Genomic DNA, 17844 nt, shown 5'->3' on the forward strand with positions numbered 1-17844 from the left:
ATGAGGAGAATCGACGAGCATATAGACCTTGCATGCACAACTATTGTTGAAATTCACGAGGTTAGGAAAAATAGCGCTGGCTTGTCACTTTTAAACCAAATTTTGCAGTGAGAACATCGTTTTATTGGTTTCGCCCAAACATTTTTCGAAAATGGTTCGGGCTCGAAATTCCAGTATGGCGAAAATGAAGAAAATCCTGTTGGATGTCAAAGGCAGCGACGTCAAGATATGGCCGCTCGGTGACAAGAAAAAGGGCTGCGGCTCCAGCAGGGGTCGCAAGCATTCCAAAGGCAAGCGACACGGGTCCAAGAGGCGTGGATCAAGGAGGTCCCGTTCCAGGAAATCCGGTGGATGCGGGCCCAAGAAACGAGCAAAGAGATCTCGCTCCAGGTCCAAGAAGTCTAGCTGTGGCGGCGGCGGAAAGAAGAGAGCCCACCGGTCTCGCTCTAGGTCGAGGAAATCAGGAGGCTGCGGGGGAGCTAAGAAGCCGAGGAGGGCTCGCCGCTCGAAGTCTCGGAAGAACTCCTGTGCACCGAAGAAACGCCACGTTGTCAAAAAGAAGAGATGCTGAGTGTCCTCGACTGGATGACTTCACCAGAGCGCAGACCGGTGTTCTCCTGGATATGTGCCGTGTATATCGTCAATAGCTAAATACAACCAAATGACTACCTTTTCTCTGATAAAAAAACATCAACGTCGAACAATGTAATATGATGGTCATGTCTCTTGGCCCACTACGAGACTAGTCACAGTAAGAGAAGCCCTTTACAAATGTCCAATAACAGAACGCTTTCCCAGGTACAAAATGTTATATTTTTGGCTTTCACTGACGCTAAACAGCGTTATCTTACACGAATAAGCGTAACATTCTCAAGCGGTCACCATTCATAGTTGCACGACACATGAAAGTTCGACAACAATCGGCAGCTGGCGTGGACGCAGCCAATGGCAGAGTTGTTTTGAAAGAGTTCGAATCGAGTAGTGCGAAACTATGTACTACGCATGTTTCGGCCATCACGCGATCAGTGGCAGTAGACACACTTCGGATGACACTTCTTGCCGTTAACTCCACACCGGCAGCCTCCAGATATGTCGCCTTTTCCCTGAAATCAAAATCGAAGCCGCTAGAAACCTTCCCAAATCGATCGAAGGGCAACCAATGACATCACGCCAACATATGAACCAATGGTGCCTAGGAATAATAAGAGTAAATGTGACGATACGCAAAAACAGCAAATCATTGCAAATCATATAACTCGCATTAACTTTCAATTTTGTGTTCGGATATGTTGTCAAAATAATTCAGGGTGGCTGATCCGGATCAATGCGCCAACACCTGTGATGCCTAGGGCGTCATAACAGTTATAAAACTCGAAAGTGTAACAACTGTAACGACCAAGGCGTCGCAACAGCTGTTAGGACTCGGATATTGCTGTACTTCAAGGCTACATAGCAATCATAGCAATAGTATGAGCGAGACCAATATTAAGGCGCGGCAAACATGGAGAATCGCTGAAAAGCATTTGATTAGTACTTAGTAAGAACACCCTTGGCATAATTCATATTAAATCTGCGCAAATAGCAGCTCTGTAGGGGTGTCCAAAGTGGGGTTCGCTGGCTGTGAGGCACGTAACATAATTGCTTCAATTCACAGGGTGTCATCATTTGCCTGCGTGCTATCAGCTGAGCCGTCGGCCCGCCGTTCTCACCCCGGGTCCCCAGCGCGGCTGGGCGGTGATCCAGCACACCTCGTTCTTGCACATGGAGCAGCGCACCCAGTCACAGCCCCACTTCTTCATCAGGATCACATCGCAGATGGGGCAGCGTAGCGCGTCCCCGCGCGACACCATCTCCTGCGCACGGGTCACGGGTCAACGCCCGGCGGGCCGACGGGGTCGGAGGTCAGCAGTCAGGCGAGACGAGCGGCAGAGGTCATGACAAGGTCAAATACCGACGGACGGCCTCGCCTTAGATTGATCGGTCCGTTCGCGAAGGCAGCACTGACGTGTGTCCCGTAAGACGTTTTATCGGAGAACGGCGCTGGTCAGTTCATTAGTGCTGTAGCGTGGTAACACTTTCGTTTATCGCTTCGACGTCGCATAGAAAACCCCGCACTGAATAAGAATCGTATTGGTTGGCGGCCCGCCACAAATCTGATAGGCCACAAACTCCATCTGAGACGCCAACGTTAGTTCAACGTTCGTTTTTACGTCAACGCGTGCCAGCCCGTGCGAGGGGGGAGCGAGGCAGGCCACAGACACACGTTGACAAACAACCCTATTAGATGAGTTCAGAGGAAAGCGGTCCGTACATCCGGGCGTGCACGAACCTGGGTACAGCGGCACAACCGGGTGCCGGGGAACGCATCACTCACGTCCAAAAACTGCTGCGTCTTCTTGGCGTCCTCACTGGTCTCGGCCTGGTCCTGCAGTCGACGCTGGTACGTCTTGCAGTCGCAGTCCTCGTGAATAGCCCTGGCGGCAGCGGAGACGGCGTCGGCACGAACCCACCGACAGTGGCGTTCCTCACCGCCGCTTCGCGACCATCACATGCACCGCCCCGCCCTGCGATACAGTGCGACGAAGCTCACCGGCACGTCAGGCAGTTGGAGCGGCGGCAGACGGGGCAGCGGAAGACGTTGACGTTGTCCTCGAACATGCACCAGCCGCTGCAGTTGGGCGAGCGGCAGTGGAACGAGTCGGCCGCGTTCACCTTGGCGTGGTTCAGGGAGCGTGCCAGATGGCGCTCGTACTCGGCGGGGGTCACCAGCTGGGAGCGTGCGACGTGGGGTTAGGCGGAGCACGAGTTGGCCGTCACCCTCCTGGGGTAGCTACTGTCCGGATTTACTGGCATCCAAAGTACAAAACCCATTACCTCTGAGTTAAGTGGATGGATGTGATGCGCACATAGACATCGTGGCTTGTTGAAACTATCTACTGCCAGTTTTCGAACCGTTAAGCATGCCATCAGGACGGGACGCCAAGTTTCTACAGCATGCTCGCAGCACTCATCTGCGATCACATCTTTGACTGGTCATAAAACAAACGAATGCATCACACATCATCGCCCCGAAGTCTTTACCGAGCCGATATTTCAGCGCCCCCTGACCGTGCCACTGCCCCAGGCGACACCCGCTTGACACCGGGCTCGAGCGCAAACTCACCGCTTTGATCTCCACCTCCTGAACGATGCTCTGGCAGCTGTACTTTGAGCTCATGTAAGGACATTTGACCACGGCCGTGTCGGAGTGGTTCACCGTCCCCGCCAGGCATTCTCTGAAACACACGAACACGGCGATGACGCATAACGAACTGCAACGGAGGGGACTGCAGGGCGCCGCCTGGCCCCGACACAATCAACCGAGTACTTCTCGAACATCGTACGGCGCGTGATCGATTATTTGATTACGTAACCGCGGCTTTGCATCAGCGGTTACCAGCTGCTTAGCTGGTCGCAGCTGGCAGCTGCTAACGTAGCAGAGAAGTTAGAACTGGTACCACGCTTCAGTCAGTGCAATCAGTTACGGGACCTCTTTAATGCATTACGCCAAGCAACCACATAACAGACGCCCAACGCAACATACGCATTCACCTGGCGGCGCCTCAACCCCCACGGCAAATGCTTTCACGCCAGCGGCGTGCCTTACCGGCAGAAGGTGTGCAGACATTCCCTCAGCACCACGCCTGCGCCGGCGGCCACCTCACAGAAGCACACGGGACACTCGAACGGCTCGGCGTTGGGCACCAGCTCTTGGCGCATGGCCTCCAGGTGGGCGGCGTAGTTGGCGGCAGCCGGCTCAGGCGGCGGCGGCGGCGGCGGCACGCGGCCAGCCACGCCGCCGCCTGAGAACAGCGCCACCTTCTCCAGAACGGCGCCGGAGGAGCGGCGTCGCACCGCCGCCGGCGACCGGCGCGAGCGGGGAAGCGCCGCGGCGCCGCCCGGGGAGGCGGCGGAGGGCCTCGCGACGGCTGGGGAAGCGGGGGAGGCTTTAGCGCGGGGCGGGGAGGCGGGGGAGGGCCTGGCGGATGAGGAGGTAGCGGGAGAGGCTTTGGCACGGGCTGGGGAGAAGGGAGAGGGTGCGGTGTTGGCTGCGGAGATGGACGAGGCTTTGGCAGAGGGGGCTTTAGGTGCGGAGGCGGAAGAGGCCTTGGTCGTGGTTGAAGAAGCTAGAGAAGCCTTGGCGGTGGCCGAAGAAACCGGAGAAGCCTTGACCGTGGCCGAGGAAGCCGGAGAAGCCTTGACTGTGACCGAAGAAGCAGGAGAAGCCTTGGCAGCAGTCCGGGCAGGAGCATAGACCTTGGTGGGCGACGACGCAGCGAACTGCGTCTTAGTAGCCGACTGGGTAGATGTCGTTGCTTTGGCAGGCCGCTCGGAGTTTAAAGTCCCTTTACCAGCTACAGAAGTCCCTCCAGCCACGGCATGAACAGCGTACGGTCCCTTAGTCACTGGCTGTGCGGTGGTTGTCACCTTGCCTGGGTTATGTGCGCTCGGAGATGCTTTAGCAGCCGTCGGAGCGGAAAGAGAGAGCGCCGTTACCCTGGCTGAGGCTGCGGTTCTGGACAGCGGAGTCGAGGTCTTCACTGATGAGGTAGACGTCTTGGCAGTGGTGCTTGTAACCTTACATGGCGCGACGCTTACTTTGGCACTGGCAGCGGACACGCCTCCCGAGGGAGACACGACCTTAGGAGAGGCGGACACGACCTTGGCAGTCGAAGCGGAGGTCTTGGTGGTGGAGACAACACCCTTCGCTGCCGGGGCAGCAGCTTTGGACGTGGACGAGACGACACTGGCAGCGGAAGCGACGCTTCTAGAACACCCCACACCCTCAGTCGCGGGGTCGGCGACCTTGGTAATCGGAGAGGTGACCTTGAAGACGACCCCCTCAGCAGCCGCGGAGCTGGCTGCCGGTGGAGGTTCCTTACACATCGCTATCGGGTCCTTGATAGTGGCGTTTGACGTTGCGGGACCAACCTTCCGCGCGGGGGTCACGCCGTTTAGGCCACGCGCAGCAGATACCATAGCAGAAGAGTCCAGCGCAACGTTGATGACCTTTGCTTCAGCTCCAGCTGCGAGAGTCGGGTCAGCGGCCACGGTCACCGGCGCCGTCTTGATCCCGGTCCTAATTCCTGACACGCTGAGGTCTTGCGCAGCAGAACCATTGACGATGGGAGCCGACGTCGCGAGACCGGCGGCTGGTGCAGCCGCGTTGACAGCAGCAGCGGCAGTGTCCTTGCCTCGAGGAGCAGCGACAGTACCTGCTGTAGCCGTCTCCTCGGCGGCGGCGGCCATGACGGCCCCTCCAACCGCCGCAGGACAGGCGTAACTGGCCGGCTCGCAGGCCGCTCTGGCCGGTGCTGGTGGCGCGGCGGCCCCGGCCTGGCCGGGGGACTCGCTCTGCCCCTGCTCCACATCAGCCGAGTCTGACTCCCGCTGCGGGCCGGAGCCGCACCACACCGGCACGTCCGCACTCCGCTCCTCTGACAGCGCCGTCTCCTGCGCCGGAGTCGGGCGCCGCACCAGGCCGGCGAGGTGCGGCGCCGGAGCCGGCTTGGGCCGCACCGCCTCGCTCGCCGCCGGCGCGGGCGACGGCGCAGCGGGGCCGGTCTCGCCGCTCGTCGAGCCGTCCCCGCGGACGGCGGCGAGTCGCGGCTGAGCCGCCCCGTTCGCCGCCGCCGGCCTGGCGCTTGACGAGGACGAGCCCTCGTCCCGCCTCGCGAGCGTGCTCGTTTCGGCCTCGCTGCGCCGCACGAGGCCCGGCGAGGGCAGGCGGAGCTTCACCGGCAGTGGAGGCGGCGGTGAGGAGGAGGCCGGCCGCGGGTCAGCCGCGTCGGAGGCCCAGACGGTCAGCGTGCCGGCGCCGCCGTTGCCGGCCGGGGAGCTGGCGGGATCGCGGGCGGGGCTCGGCTCCGCGGCGGACGCACGGGAGGTGGGCGGGGTCTGCGGAGGACCGATGGCCGGCGCGACGGTCCGACTCTGCTCTGTAAAAGAGCACACCGTGGACCTGGTCTTCACTTCACCTTCATACACAATGAAAAAGTAGGCACGTGTGCATAAAGTGTATAGCCTATAACACGAGCAACACGCTGCGTTGTTCACTACACCGTCGTCCCCTCCCCTTTCATACACTGCCACAAGACAAGGCAAAATAGAGGGTAAAACGAGGAGCATAAATATCTCTTTGTCAATGTTCGACCCCTCAATGTCAAGAAAAAGTTACTTCTTGTGTCCCTAGGCACCTATTGATCATGCGTCCCTTGAAACACCGAAAATGTCACACGAAAAAGCATCGGCTCTCTAAAATCAATTTTGGGAAACATGTATTCCAGCCCCTCGTTCTGTCCTATGCATTCCGTTTCTTTTTTGGTCGCAAGCATTGCAAGACGTCCACACACCTTGCACCAAAGCCGACCCGCTGCTCGCATCCTTGTCTCGAGACGCCGTGTCGAATGACGTCATGGCCACCAGATGTCGCTTCTTCACGGGCAGTGGCGGCGGGCTACCAACAGGTGCGTTATCAGTGACTCCACGCTGCTGCCGCACAACGGCGCGGTTTCCAACATCGCCAGCGCACTCGGCCTGTCGCTCGCCACATTGAGACTCTAAAATATCTATATAAGCCTAACCATCATCGTCCAGAGTGAAAAGAAGCCTTGAGCTGTGCATGAATAAATCGGCAGTGTTGCCCCGCGTCTGGGGCTGAGTCAATCTACAGTAATAGTGTGGCAGACATTTCTCTGTTATTCCGCCCGAACAAACTACACATCACGTCGAGCCATGCTTTTATTAGTAATCAGGGTGTGAGGTGACGCCATGCCAGTCTAAAAACACTATACTTACACCTCGAGGTTGGCGCGTGGCCGCCGGCCGAACGCCGGGCTTTCGCCCCCAAGCGCGGCGTCACAGCACCACTGGTGCGCGTCACTTCCGTCAGATGTCACTGCACTCGCGCTGACCGCGCCGTCGCTTATCTGCGGCCCATCCCAGCCATTCTGCGCCTTGTTGGGACTCTGCGGCTCCGCGTTGTGATTCTGTGGGCTCGGTCGCCCGACGCTGGGACTTCGTAAGCTCTTTTGCTCCGTGCCAGGGCTCCTCTGGCTCTGCAGCTCCGTGCCCACGCTCCGGGGACCCTGCGGCTTGTGGTCAGGCCCGATCGAGGGACGCAAGCCACGGTCGTCCGCGTCGTGGAACTCCTCGCCGCTGGAAGTGCGCGCCGCGTGGGCGGGGATCGTGTCGCAGTCTCCGCCGCCGCTGGGGCCGGCCCGCAGGAAGGCGGCGGGCGACACGGCCGGACCGGTCGCCGGGCCGGTCACCGAGCTGGCGGCGTGGCCTGTCGGGGCGCACCGGTCAGGCGGGCTCCATGGGATGGCACAGAAGTCAACGGCGCTCCACCAACTGTTCGGCGACAATCGAGCCCACGTACTTTTGCGCCCGCTCCATTGTGTTCTCTGGATGAGTGTTGACCGCTGATGCGTGGAATACACAGAACACTATATGGTCATAGCACCATTTTCATCATGTGCCCAAACAACCTAGGCTTAAACTTATCATGACAACAGTTTTGAGCGAAGTGTTCCCAAATAAAAACTCTTGGCACACCAGTAAGGGCACATATAAATCGCTTTCAGTCCTCTCCAGTACATTCATTTACGGCACACTGCTCAACTGCTATGCTCACGTTTCATTAAACATCCACTGACAACTAGTTAATCATAGAAAGAAAAGACAAACACGAAGAGATGCCGAAACAAACAATCGCCCACCACTTTCGCGACAAATTTAAAATATGGACGCTTCCTGTACCAATGGTTACCGGCCAGACAAGTTCCAGGGGAGACTGCTCATTTACAGGTGAGATGAGGTACAACCCGCTCACCTGCCGTCGGGGTGAGGTGCAGACCACTCACCTGCCGTCGGGGTGAGGTACAGACCGCTCATCTGCCGTCGGGGTGAGGTACAGACCGTTCACCTACCGTCGGGGTGAGGTACAGACCGCTCACCTGCCGTCGGGGTGAGGTACAGACCGCTCACCTGCCGTCGGGGTGAGGTACAGACCGCTCACCTGCCGTCGGGGTGAGGCACAGACCGCTCACCTGCCACCGGGGTGAGGTTCAGGCCGCTCACCTGCCATCGGGGTGAGGTACAGACCGCTCACCTGCCACCGGGGTGAGGTACAGACCACTCACCTGCCGTCGGGGTGAGGTACAGGTAGATGGCCGAGCCGTCTGTGACCCCGCTCTCTGCCAAGCTGAGATGTTCGACCGTGGCGGCCACCATCCGGCTGTCCAGGATCCAGCGCTGGCAGGGCGCCGGCAGCGCGTAGTCCCGCTCAATCTGCCCGGCGGGTCAGCTCAGGTCAGCCAGGTCACAGTGCGCCCCACGTCAGGTCAGGTCATGATGTGGCGCACGACCGGTCCGGCCAGGTCGTGTTGGGTCGCATCAGGTCACGCCGTGACGCAAGTCACGTCAATGTGACGCGTCAAGTGAGGTCACATCCCGGCTCGGGCTAACATACGTCGCGCGTCGGACCGCGTCATGGCTCATGTCGGCTTACTATGTAGCTCAAGTCGGTTCGCCGTGTAGCTCAAGTCAACTCGCAGCGTGGCTCATGCCATATGTCCACCGACATCATACGTCACCAAGAACCGGACAGTACTCGCAAACTTTCGATAATTCCCAATTCCCGTGATTTCGCAGTTTCCATTTGAAACATTTGGGTGACAAACCAACATCTTGAAAAAAACACAGCCCGGATGAGATGAATCGAACGGGAATATGAATATACGACGCGGGCACATTCCGATTTGGTGACCTGTTGGCTACTAACGTCATCACATGAAGCCTTTAAATTTCTTTGAAAACGCATTTCCATTTAAACTTGACACCGTGCACGCCACAATAACTACGCCGCTTTGACATAGGGAGCTGGGGGAGTTGAGTTAGGAGAGCGTTTAAACATCTTGCCGTATGTGGGAAGTGGTGAGACTCGAACCTGGCGCCAGGTCCCGAGATGCGTCGTCCCCGCCACAATTGACGCAGAACATGCCGGGGTTTCATGACCTTAGCTACTGAAGGCGTCGTTAAACCTCCAACTACTATCGCCATACTGACATAAAGCGCGAAATTCCTGGTGAGTTACTGACCTTGAGCAGTTTTAACACGCAAATGTCTTTGAACGCGCTTTCAGCAGCGCTTTTAGGAAACGCACGTTACAAAATAGTTTGATGGTCGTTGTTTTCAACCGTGTTGTTAAGTGGCAAATCACTTAAGTACAAGTACCTCTCACTTGGTACGAGTTATCGAAGCCTTGGTTCTAAGCGGCCAATGGCTGAGGCAGCCCTCAGCGCAGTGCCCTGCGCCTGGCGTCATGGTGTGGGAGTCCGAACCACCGAGCCCTCAGCTCAGTACCCTACGCCTGGCGTTATGGTGTGGGAGTCTGAACCACCGGGCCCTCAGCACAGTACCCTGTGCCTGGCGTTATGGTGTGGGAGTCTGAACCACCGGGCCCTCAGCACAGTACCCTGTGCCTGGCGTTATGGCGTGGGCGTCTGAACCACCGAGCCCTCAGCACAGTACCCTGCGCTTGGCGTTATGGCGTGGGCGTCTGAACCACCGAGCCCTCAGCACAGTACCCTGCGCTTGGCGTTATGGCGTGGGAGTCTGAACCACCGAGTCCTCAGCACAGTACCCTGTGCCTGGCGTTATGGCGTGGGAGTCTGAACCACCGGGCAGCCCTCAGCGCAGTGCCCTGTGCCTGACGTTATGGTGCAGGAGTCTGAACCACAGAGCCCTCATCACGGTACCCTGCGCCTGGCGCTATGTAAGGGAGTCTGAACTATCGGACCGAGCTTGTTGGTGTTGGTATGTGCCTTACACTCGGCACGGTCATCGCGACCTTTCGGAGTATCCATCTGGAATCTACACTGCATTTCCTGGCATCGTACCGAGTATCGTGTGCTCGGATGTGGGGGGGGGGATGAATAGCGCATAATTTTGCTGTCCTATCATTGGCAGAGTATATACATATTCCGAACATTCCCAGTCTGTTATGTATCTTAAGTTTTCGATATCGATTTTCGTTTAGTCTTCTTCACTCGTGCCCATAAGCACTGCCTTGGAACATTGCGCATTCTCACAAATATCCGAACGATTGATGCCCTCGTTTAACTAGTACTTCATGGTGTGATGAAGGTCGTCTGTCTCAGTACCCGACCCTATGAAGTACAATACCATCCACATTACATATTTTACACTATGGTACAGATGGTCATGTCTATATACATGGCCATCCGGTGAAGATCATCAAATCGGTACCATACCACGTCGGGTTCTCACAAATTTTCGGCGTTATTTTCTTCAAATACTTGCACGCGGCTCATTATGACAGCGTTGACATATGCGTGATAAGGGAACTACAAGGCTATATAATTGCACCGATATGTCAATATATATATATATATATATATATATATATATATATATATATATATATATATAAATGTGCACGAGCTGTAATGGGATTTTCATTCGGATTAGGTTGACCTATTTTGCTTCATTACACAAGGTAGCTTAGATATCTGTGGAGGACGTCATACAATCTGCAGTTTACTCCTACTCCGGGGTCATGACGAAATCGGAGACGAACAAAAACAATAGCCACGCGCAGCCGAGCCGACGGCGTGTCAGCGACACCATGCTGATCCCCGCGTCACCAGTGGCCCGGCCGGCGGCGACACAGACCTGTGCTTTGAGCTCGTGCACCGCCATCAGCGGGGACAGCCGGAGCGGGATGGGCCCCACGTGGCAGGCACGGTCCTCCACGAACAGGTCCACACTGCCGGCCGGCGACGCGGGTCAGCGCGAGCACGTGCGGCGATCGAGCCGTACGAAAGGGAAGAGATCGCACTGGCACAGCCCTTGTAGGCTGCATGGACTGCCAGTTTTAGCAGCGGCGGAACAGCGGCAGCAGATTTGTACGACACGGATATCGCTGAACTGAGCCCGTACCCCCCCCCCCCCCAAAAAAAAACGCTGGTTCGGAATGGATAATTCAAACGAGTGATGCACTGGTTCCCATGGAGGTGCCAAACAATTGGAACCATTCAGTGAGGCGTCACAAGTCACATCAATGTCGCCGTGACAGACAATACAAAACCGCTAACGCAACCCACACACTTCAGCTGCTGGCCGCATACCGGGTGCCCTTGTGCGCCAGCCCCGTGTCCGCGGGCGACGCGCCTTACTCACGCAATAGTGGCGCCCACTAGGCGACTCTTCTCCGCCTTGAGCGCGGCCAGCCGGCGCGCCAGCACGGCCGCCTCCCGGTGCTGCCCTCTGTCAATGGCGTGCTGAAGCTCCAGCATCAGGTCCGCGCAGCCTGCCCAGGACGACGTGTCAGCGAGCGGGACGCATGGCCGCCGTGTTCGCGAGGCGGAGCGCGAACCGCACGCGCGCCAGAACTGTCACCGGCCTGCCACGCGAAGACGGTAGGAATGTGAGCGAGTGAAACGCTGGGAAGAAAGATGCCATTTATTGGCCAAGAACAATCCAGACAAGACGATGTTACAGCTTAGGCGCAGTGACTGGTGCATGGATTAATGAGTGGGCAAAACGGCCGCTTTCCGCGAGCAGGTCCCAGTACCGGCGCTTTGCAAAACGAGGCTGGTTCGGGTGCAAGATAACGCATTAAAAGCGAGCTCTTAATCAGGTAATGATTCATGCCATACTGAGCAGGCCAGGCTCCAACTGATGTTAAGGCGCGTGAATACGGCCAAGCCCACCATTCAGAGGCACAGACAAGACACATTATACAACTCTGGCATCGGACCCTACCTTCACTCGACAGACTAAACACATGACTCCTCTAACAGTAACAAAGCTACCTATAAACGCGATCTAAGAACAGCTGGAGGGCCAAGTCAGCTGGCACCAGCCGCCAAACAGCTGACTGCCGCGTCGGGCGGTGACTAAGGCTCCGGCCAACTCCGGTCAGGTTTCTCCGAAGCGGCGCCGGCGCTACCAACCTCGGCCGACGCAGTCCATGACGTGCAGCACGCGTCCGTTCGACATGCTGACCACGGCCACCTGCGCGAGGTCCGCCGCCAGCAGCGTGGTCCACCGGGCCGCCGCCAGCCACAGCCAGAACCCACACAGCCGGCACGCGCCACCACCGCGCGCAGTAATCACCCACTCTGCACTCCACCGACGCGGTAATCTATCACTGATGTCGCGACGTTTAGCGGCGCCGTAAGGCCGATGGTGGCGCGCCGTCCCAGGCCGCCAGCGCACGTAACGTCGGCCGCCGCCGCGCCGCCGCGCCGCCGCCGGCGCGCCCCAGTTAAATATACCCGCCCTAAATCCGCCCGACTAACCTTGGTCAGCCTCCAGCTGGGACTGGAATCGGTCGGGAGGCGCCAGCGCCGCCGCCGCCGCCGCCGCCTGGCGGCGCAAACCCGTTGCAAGTGGCGCCGTCCGGCGGTGGCGCGGACACCGCGTCCTCCTCCTCCTCCTCTTCGGCGCCCTGCGGTTTATGCGCGCGCTCCTCCACGGCCGCCGGCGTCGGCAGCTGGCTGTAGAGCACGCCGTCACGGATGACGAACTGCGGCGCCGCCGGCTCGCGCTCCACCACGCAGCGCACGCGGCCGCCGCGACCGTCCGGCACCAGGAGCGCGTCGCCGCGCCACTGCGGCCGGCCGGCGGCGGGTCGCCGGCGCGCCTTCTCCGCCGGCGAGAGGCGCCACGGCCGCGCCGCCACCTCCACGTCCTCGTACTCGTGCTCGGGCGGCGTCGACGCCGGCGCCGGGCCGCGCCGCTCCTCCAGGTACTCGGACGGCGAGGCCTCCTTGATGGCCGGCAGCGGCGGCGGTTCGGTGGCACGCGCCGTCGGTGGCGAGCGCGGCACCGGTGCCGGCGCGGGCGGCGCGGACGACGACGAGTCCGACTCCGACTCATCGTCGGCCTCGTCGCCGTCGGTTCGGTCCGGCGAGGTTGAGCCCGAGCTAGAGCGGCGCGCCGGGCTGGCGGCGCGCGCGGCCGCCTCCTCCGCGCCGCGCGACGACTGACGCTGCGCGAAGAACGCCAGTCGGGCGCGGCGTACCTCGTCCACGTCGGGAGCGTCGCCTGGCGCGGCGGCTTGCCGCGGCGGCGCCGCCTCCTTCTGCAGCAGCTGCGCCACGAACGTCGACGGCAGGACGGGCCGCTTCCTGACGGCCGGCTCCGGGGTCGGCTGCGCCTCGACGCGCGCTCCGGGCTCGTCCACCCGCCACTTTCGGGCGTCGCGCGGCTCCGAGGAGGCCACCCTCTGACCCGGGACAGCCGGCGGCGCGGCCCCGCGCTCGGCAGGCTCGCGCGACTCCCGGAACGCCTGCCTCCGATCACCGGCTGCCATCCGCTCCGTGACGACACCCTGCTGCCGCGACCCTCGCGCGGCGCCATTCTGCGCCATCGCCCCTGCCGCAGCGCTCTCCTGCCGCCGCTGCTGCTCTCCCCGTCCGTCCAGCTCAGCTCTCAGCACCGCCTCCTGCTCGTCCGCGGCCGCTGCGAGCGCCGCCCACCCGGGCGGCCCGTCGCCCTCCCAGCCGCGCAGCACCTCGTCGCCCAGCTCGAGACTGCGGTGGTCGCCGCGACGCAGCGGCGGCGGCCGGCGCGGCGCGGCACCCTCCCGGCTGAGCGAGCGTGTGCCCGACGCGGCCAACGCGTGGTACGCCATCATGCGCCGCGCCACGCCGCCCTGCACCACCCCGAGGCTCTCCTTGCGCGGGCTGGGCCGCGGCGGGCCCGGTGCTGCCGGTGCCGTGGGCGCCGCCGCCGGGCCGTCGCCGAAGTAGCGCTGCAGCTCAACGCTCCAATCGGGCGCTTCGGGCCTCCGCGCGCCGCAAGCCTCGCACGCCGAGAGCGGCGCGCGGTTGAGCAGCGTGCAGCGCGGGCAGGGCCAGGCGGCGCCGGCGGCGGGCTGGGCGCGCGCCGCCTGCCGCCGCCGCGCGCTGGGCGAGCTCAGCGTCTCCAGAGTGGTATCGAGGAATTGGTTGAGGTCGCGCACCAGAGTGGGGATGTCCCCGTCCCGCTGGGCCGGCGCCGGCCGCCCCCTAGCGGCAGAGTGAGCCTCCGCCGCCGTGCCATTGGCTGGTAGCGCCGCCTCGGGAGAGGCGCGCCGACGAAGCCCGGGGGAAATCTCGTTGGGACTGCTTCCGTCGTCAGATGTCGACTCTTCTTGGTCTTCAGAAAGAGCTGGATCTTCCAACGCAGCTACAGCGCCCGCCCGCTCCATCCTGCTCTCCCTGCGAAGAGTTCGCTCCCCGTCTTCTTCCTCGCGCAGAGCCTGCGTCCCGCCCTCCTGCCTGTGCAGCGTTCGCTCCCCGTCCTCCCCGCCCCGCAGAGCCGGTAAATCGCCGTCACAAGGGGCCACTCGGTCTGTTTCGCAATCGGAACGGGGCTCAGCTTCGTCACAAAACGGATTCATCGCGTCAGGATAATCGTCGTCAAACGGATTAGAGGCCTTCGACTCCCTCATGACATTGTCGTACTCGCCGCGCTTTGGTGGCGAGGCAGTTTCGGCCTCCTCAAACGGATTCGCGCCCGCTGTTTCCTCCTCAGCGAATGGATTTCTGTCGGCAGGATAGCTGGACTTCCGGGTTGCTTTTTTCTCTGGACGGATCTGCTGAGATGCGTTGATTGCTTTCCTGCCAGCCTCTTCTCGTGTACAGCTTTCAGGAGGATCGCCACTGCCTTTGCTTTTGGACGCCTCACGGGAGCTAGCAACCAACGTCCCAGAATCCTGCTCCCCATCCCCCAGCTCTTCAACTCCCTGCGAGCCGCAGCTTCCACCTACTCTGGCCTCGCTTTTCTTCTCTTCCCCCCTCTCCACAGCCGCCTCCTTCACTCCATCCACGCCCCTCGTTCTCTCCGTCTCTCTCCCCTCCTCGAACTTCTCGCGCACGAGCAGTGCAATAGTCTGGCACGTGTCGCGTTTCTCCTGCTCCGCCTGGGCGTGCGAGCGCGCGGCGGGCGGCGACTCCGCCGCCGGCGCCCCGCTCAGCTGCGAGTGCGACGGCAGCGTGGCTGCCTGGTCCGCGCGGTCCCCGATCAGGCGCGCCGCCTCGCGGTCCAGTGCGCTGATGCTCAGCATGGAGAAGCGCGGCCACTGCGTCGCCGCGCCGGCGCCCTGGCGCGGCGAGCGATCGCGGCCGAATAGGCTGCGCAGCGGACTACGGTTCTTCGCCGGCAGCGGCGGCTGCGGCTGCGGCTGCGGCTGCGGCTGTGGCTGCGGCTGCGCCTCAGGCGGCGGGGGCGGCGGCGGCGGCCCGGCGCGCTCCTCCTGGTCCGCCAGGTGGCGCAGCACCTGCAGGCGTCGCTCGACGGTGCCGTCGGGCGGCGCGGCGCTGCGGCGCGCGTACACCATGTCGGCCAGCCAGTCCAGCTCCCCGTCCGGCTCCGCGGCACTCGAGCCGCGGCCGCGCCGCTCGCGCCGGCCGCGCGCCTCCGCCGGCCGCGCCTCCTCCGGCTTCTTGCGCTTGTACCAGAGCCGCGGCCCGGCGACGGCCGTCAGCCGCGCCAGCGTGCCAGCGCGCGGCGTCGGCGTCGGCGTCGCCTCCTGCTCCGCGTCGGAGTCGCGCGGGCGCGGCCGCAGCACGCCGCCCTCCAGCACTAGCGTGTCCGTCTGCCGGCTGGATGGCCGACCCAGGCTGCGCGCCGCCGGCGGCGATGGCTCGGCGCGCGCCGGCGCCGGCGCCTGCAGGCTGCTGTACTGGCCGGCCGCCGCCGGCGGCGCCGGCGCACGCCGCTTGCCACGCACGTGGCGCACGTGGTCAGTGACCACGTGTCGCTGCGCTGTGAGCGTGCGGGCTGGTCGCCACGGTTGCGCGGCCGGTGGCGGCGGCGCGGCGCGCTTGCGCGGCCGGTACGCAAGGCCGCGGTCCTCGCTGGTGGCGCGCGCCGGCCGCGTCGGCGGCGGCGAGCTGGTCAGCGTGCGCCGCCGCTCGGCTGACAGCGAACGCCGCCGTCGGAACAGGCGCAGCAGCGAGAGCAGGCCACGCTGGGAGTGCGGCTCCACGGCCGGCTGGCGGCCCGGCTCCCCGGCCGGCGCCGCCAGCCTGCCCGCTGGCAAGGTGGCCGTCTTCGGCGCCGTGCGCGGACTCCTCAGGCGCGGGGTGCGCGCCGGGGACTTGGCGTCACGCTTGCCGGCCGCTGCTGCGTCATCACCCTGGAAGGGCAGGCCGCCGGTCAAGGACGGGTCGTCACCGCACGGACACGGCCACACCTCCGCCGTCACGAGCGCCGAGTCAACGTGTGCTGGCACTGAGCGACGAACAACAAATGCCACGCCACCCCCACACCGGACACCGTCCAGCACATCCGTGCAGGCAAACACCGCGACCGCAGCGTCGCGAGCAACGCCACGCCACACCGCCGCCAACTGCCACCCGAGCACTCGCCGCCCGCCACCGCGCCCACCGCACCTCCGCACCGCACAACGCCAACGGCTCCGGCGGCCCCGGCGCACCGCCGATCAGGTCAGGGGTCAGTGGCGGCGCCGGCCGGCACGCAGCGGCGCCGACGCGTCCGTCGCCGCCGGCGCGACGTTATTTCGGTCGTCGACGGCCGTGTTTCGGTTGGAAGGGCTCCAGCGGGCGGCGGCGGCGGGCGACCGGCGGCCACCCGCCGGGCGCGGCAGGTCAACGGACGGTGGCGCCACCGACCCGATCTGCGATTTCCGGCCCGAGGATTTGCGTTGCGGCACCTCCGGCGGGACCCCGAGCGAGATTACAGCTGGGACCTACGGTGGGACCTGGGTTCGGCATCTGTTGAGACCCCAGATGTGGAGTGTGACCTTGGGTCAGCCGAAGGGCCGGACGAACGAACATTTCACTCTTGGGTTGGCTACGCGAACAGCAACGCTACCCGACCGGTCAGAACGGCTCAGCACACGCCCTTTCGTCGATCTGCACACCGTGACCCTGCGCGGCGCACGACCTTGTCCTCCTTTTCACATGACTCACCACGGTTCGCTCTGTCGCTAGTCTGTCGCTGGTCCGTCGCTAGCTAGCTCCACGCACACCGCCGCCGTCTCACGCGGCAAATCCCGCGCGGCGACCTTCCCTCCGCGCATCGGCTCCCACGCCTGCGCCTGCTGGCCGGTTGCGGAGGCCGCGGAGGCGCGGCCGCGACCCACGCGGTGCCGACTGCGGTCAGCTCCGCCCCATCAGACCCCGCCCTTCTGATTCACACGGGGTGACTGCCGCCCCGACGCGTCCTCCCGGCCGGCGGCATAAACAGACGGGACGCGTCAAAACCGGAGACGTCAGCGCCGGCCGCACAAAGCGGGCGCCGCCGCAAAAAAGACTGGCGCCGGCCAGGGCGCCTCAGCGCTGCCATCTAGCGACAGATTAATGAAGTGCGGCGAGGCACAGGCACTGAGGAGGTATTTGCTGAGCTGTTGAATTTGTTGACGCCTACCAATCTGACAGCGAGGATGAAGTTAAACAAAACCCTGAAAAGGAAACAGATGTCTTCCGAACAGGTTTGCCATTGTAATAATAAGTACTCGGACTTCAGCATTCGGCAATGGTGTATGACCTAATTCGCGACTCCTACACTCATCAATGGTGTCATAATTTCGCCACACATTCCGCAAGAACATCAACACCAACCGCGTGTCACTGGGGTTTCACGACGCACTCAGCTGCTGAAGCTATATGGCGTCGCCTGCCTCTCACCCTGACAGGCAGGGCGGGCACCGCGGGTAATCGAACCCCGTGCCTCCGGTTTCCCAGACACGCAGTGGTTAACCCAGACGCGTGAACCATTACACTACCGGCATCCTCAACACCAACCAAACGTTGCGGAGAACAA

General features: G+C 62.0%; 1 protein-coding gene across 1 annotated transcript; it reads right to left on the bottom strand.

Moving 5' to 3' along the window:
- Positions 1-124: 124 nt before the first annotated feature.
- On the bottom strand, positions 125-12349 carry LOC119090064 (uncharacterized). Its single transcript, XM_037212858.1, has 14 exons — positions 12021-12349; positions 11245-11374; positions 10738-10831; positions 8184-8331; positions 6838-7327; positions 6393-6496; positions 5683-5978; positions 5394-5493; positions 3647-3968; positions 3164-3275; positions 2591-2769; positions 2375-2474; positions 1710-1853; positions 125-1103 (listed from the first exon to the last, which is right to left on the bottom strand). Exons 1-14 carry the CDS (start codon positions 12064-12066, stop codon positions 1023-1025), a joined length of 2346 nt encoding a protein of 781 aa, XP_037068753.1. The 5' UTR covers positions 12067-12349; the 3' UTR covers positions 125-1022.
- Between the last annotated feature and the right edge of the window lie 5495 nt (positions 12350-17844).

Source organism: Pollicipes pollicipes, unplaced genomic scaffold (assembly GCF_011947565.3).
Source record: "Pollicipes pollicipes isolate AB1234 unplaced genomic scaffold, Ppol_2.1 Scaffold_3087;HRSCAF=3621_pilon_pilon_pilon, whole genome shotgun sequence".
In the NCBI taxonomy this organism is placed as follows: domain Eukaryota; kingdom Metazoa; phylum Arthropoda; class Thecostraca; order Pollicipedomorpha; family Pollicipedidae; genus Pollicipes; species Pollicipes pollicipes.

Bases quoted from the DNA above. Each gene is read 5' to 3' on its own strand.
- LOC119090064 (XM_037212858.1), bottom strand. From the start codon at position 12,066: ATGTCGAACGGACGCGTGCTGCACGTCATGGACTGCGTCGGCCGAG. The intron at 3,969-5,393 runs GCGAGTCCCCCG...CCGCTTCCCCAG, and splicing joins TGATGTGGAGCAGGGGCAGA to CCGTCGCGAGGCCCTCCGCC. The intron at 2,475-2,590 runs GTGAGCTTCGTC...CGCTGCCGCCAG, and splicing joins TCCAACTGCCTGACGTGCCG to GGCTATTCACGAGGACTGCG.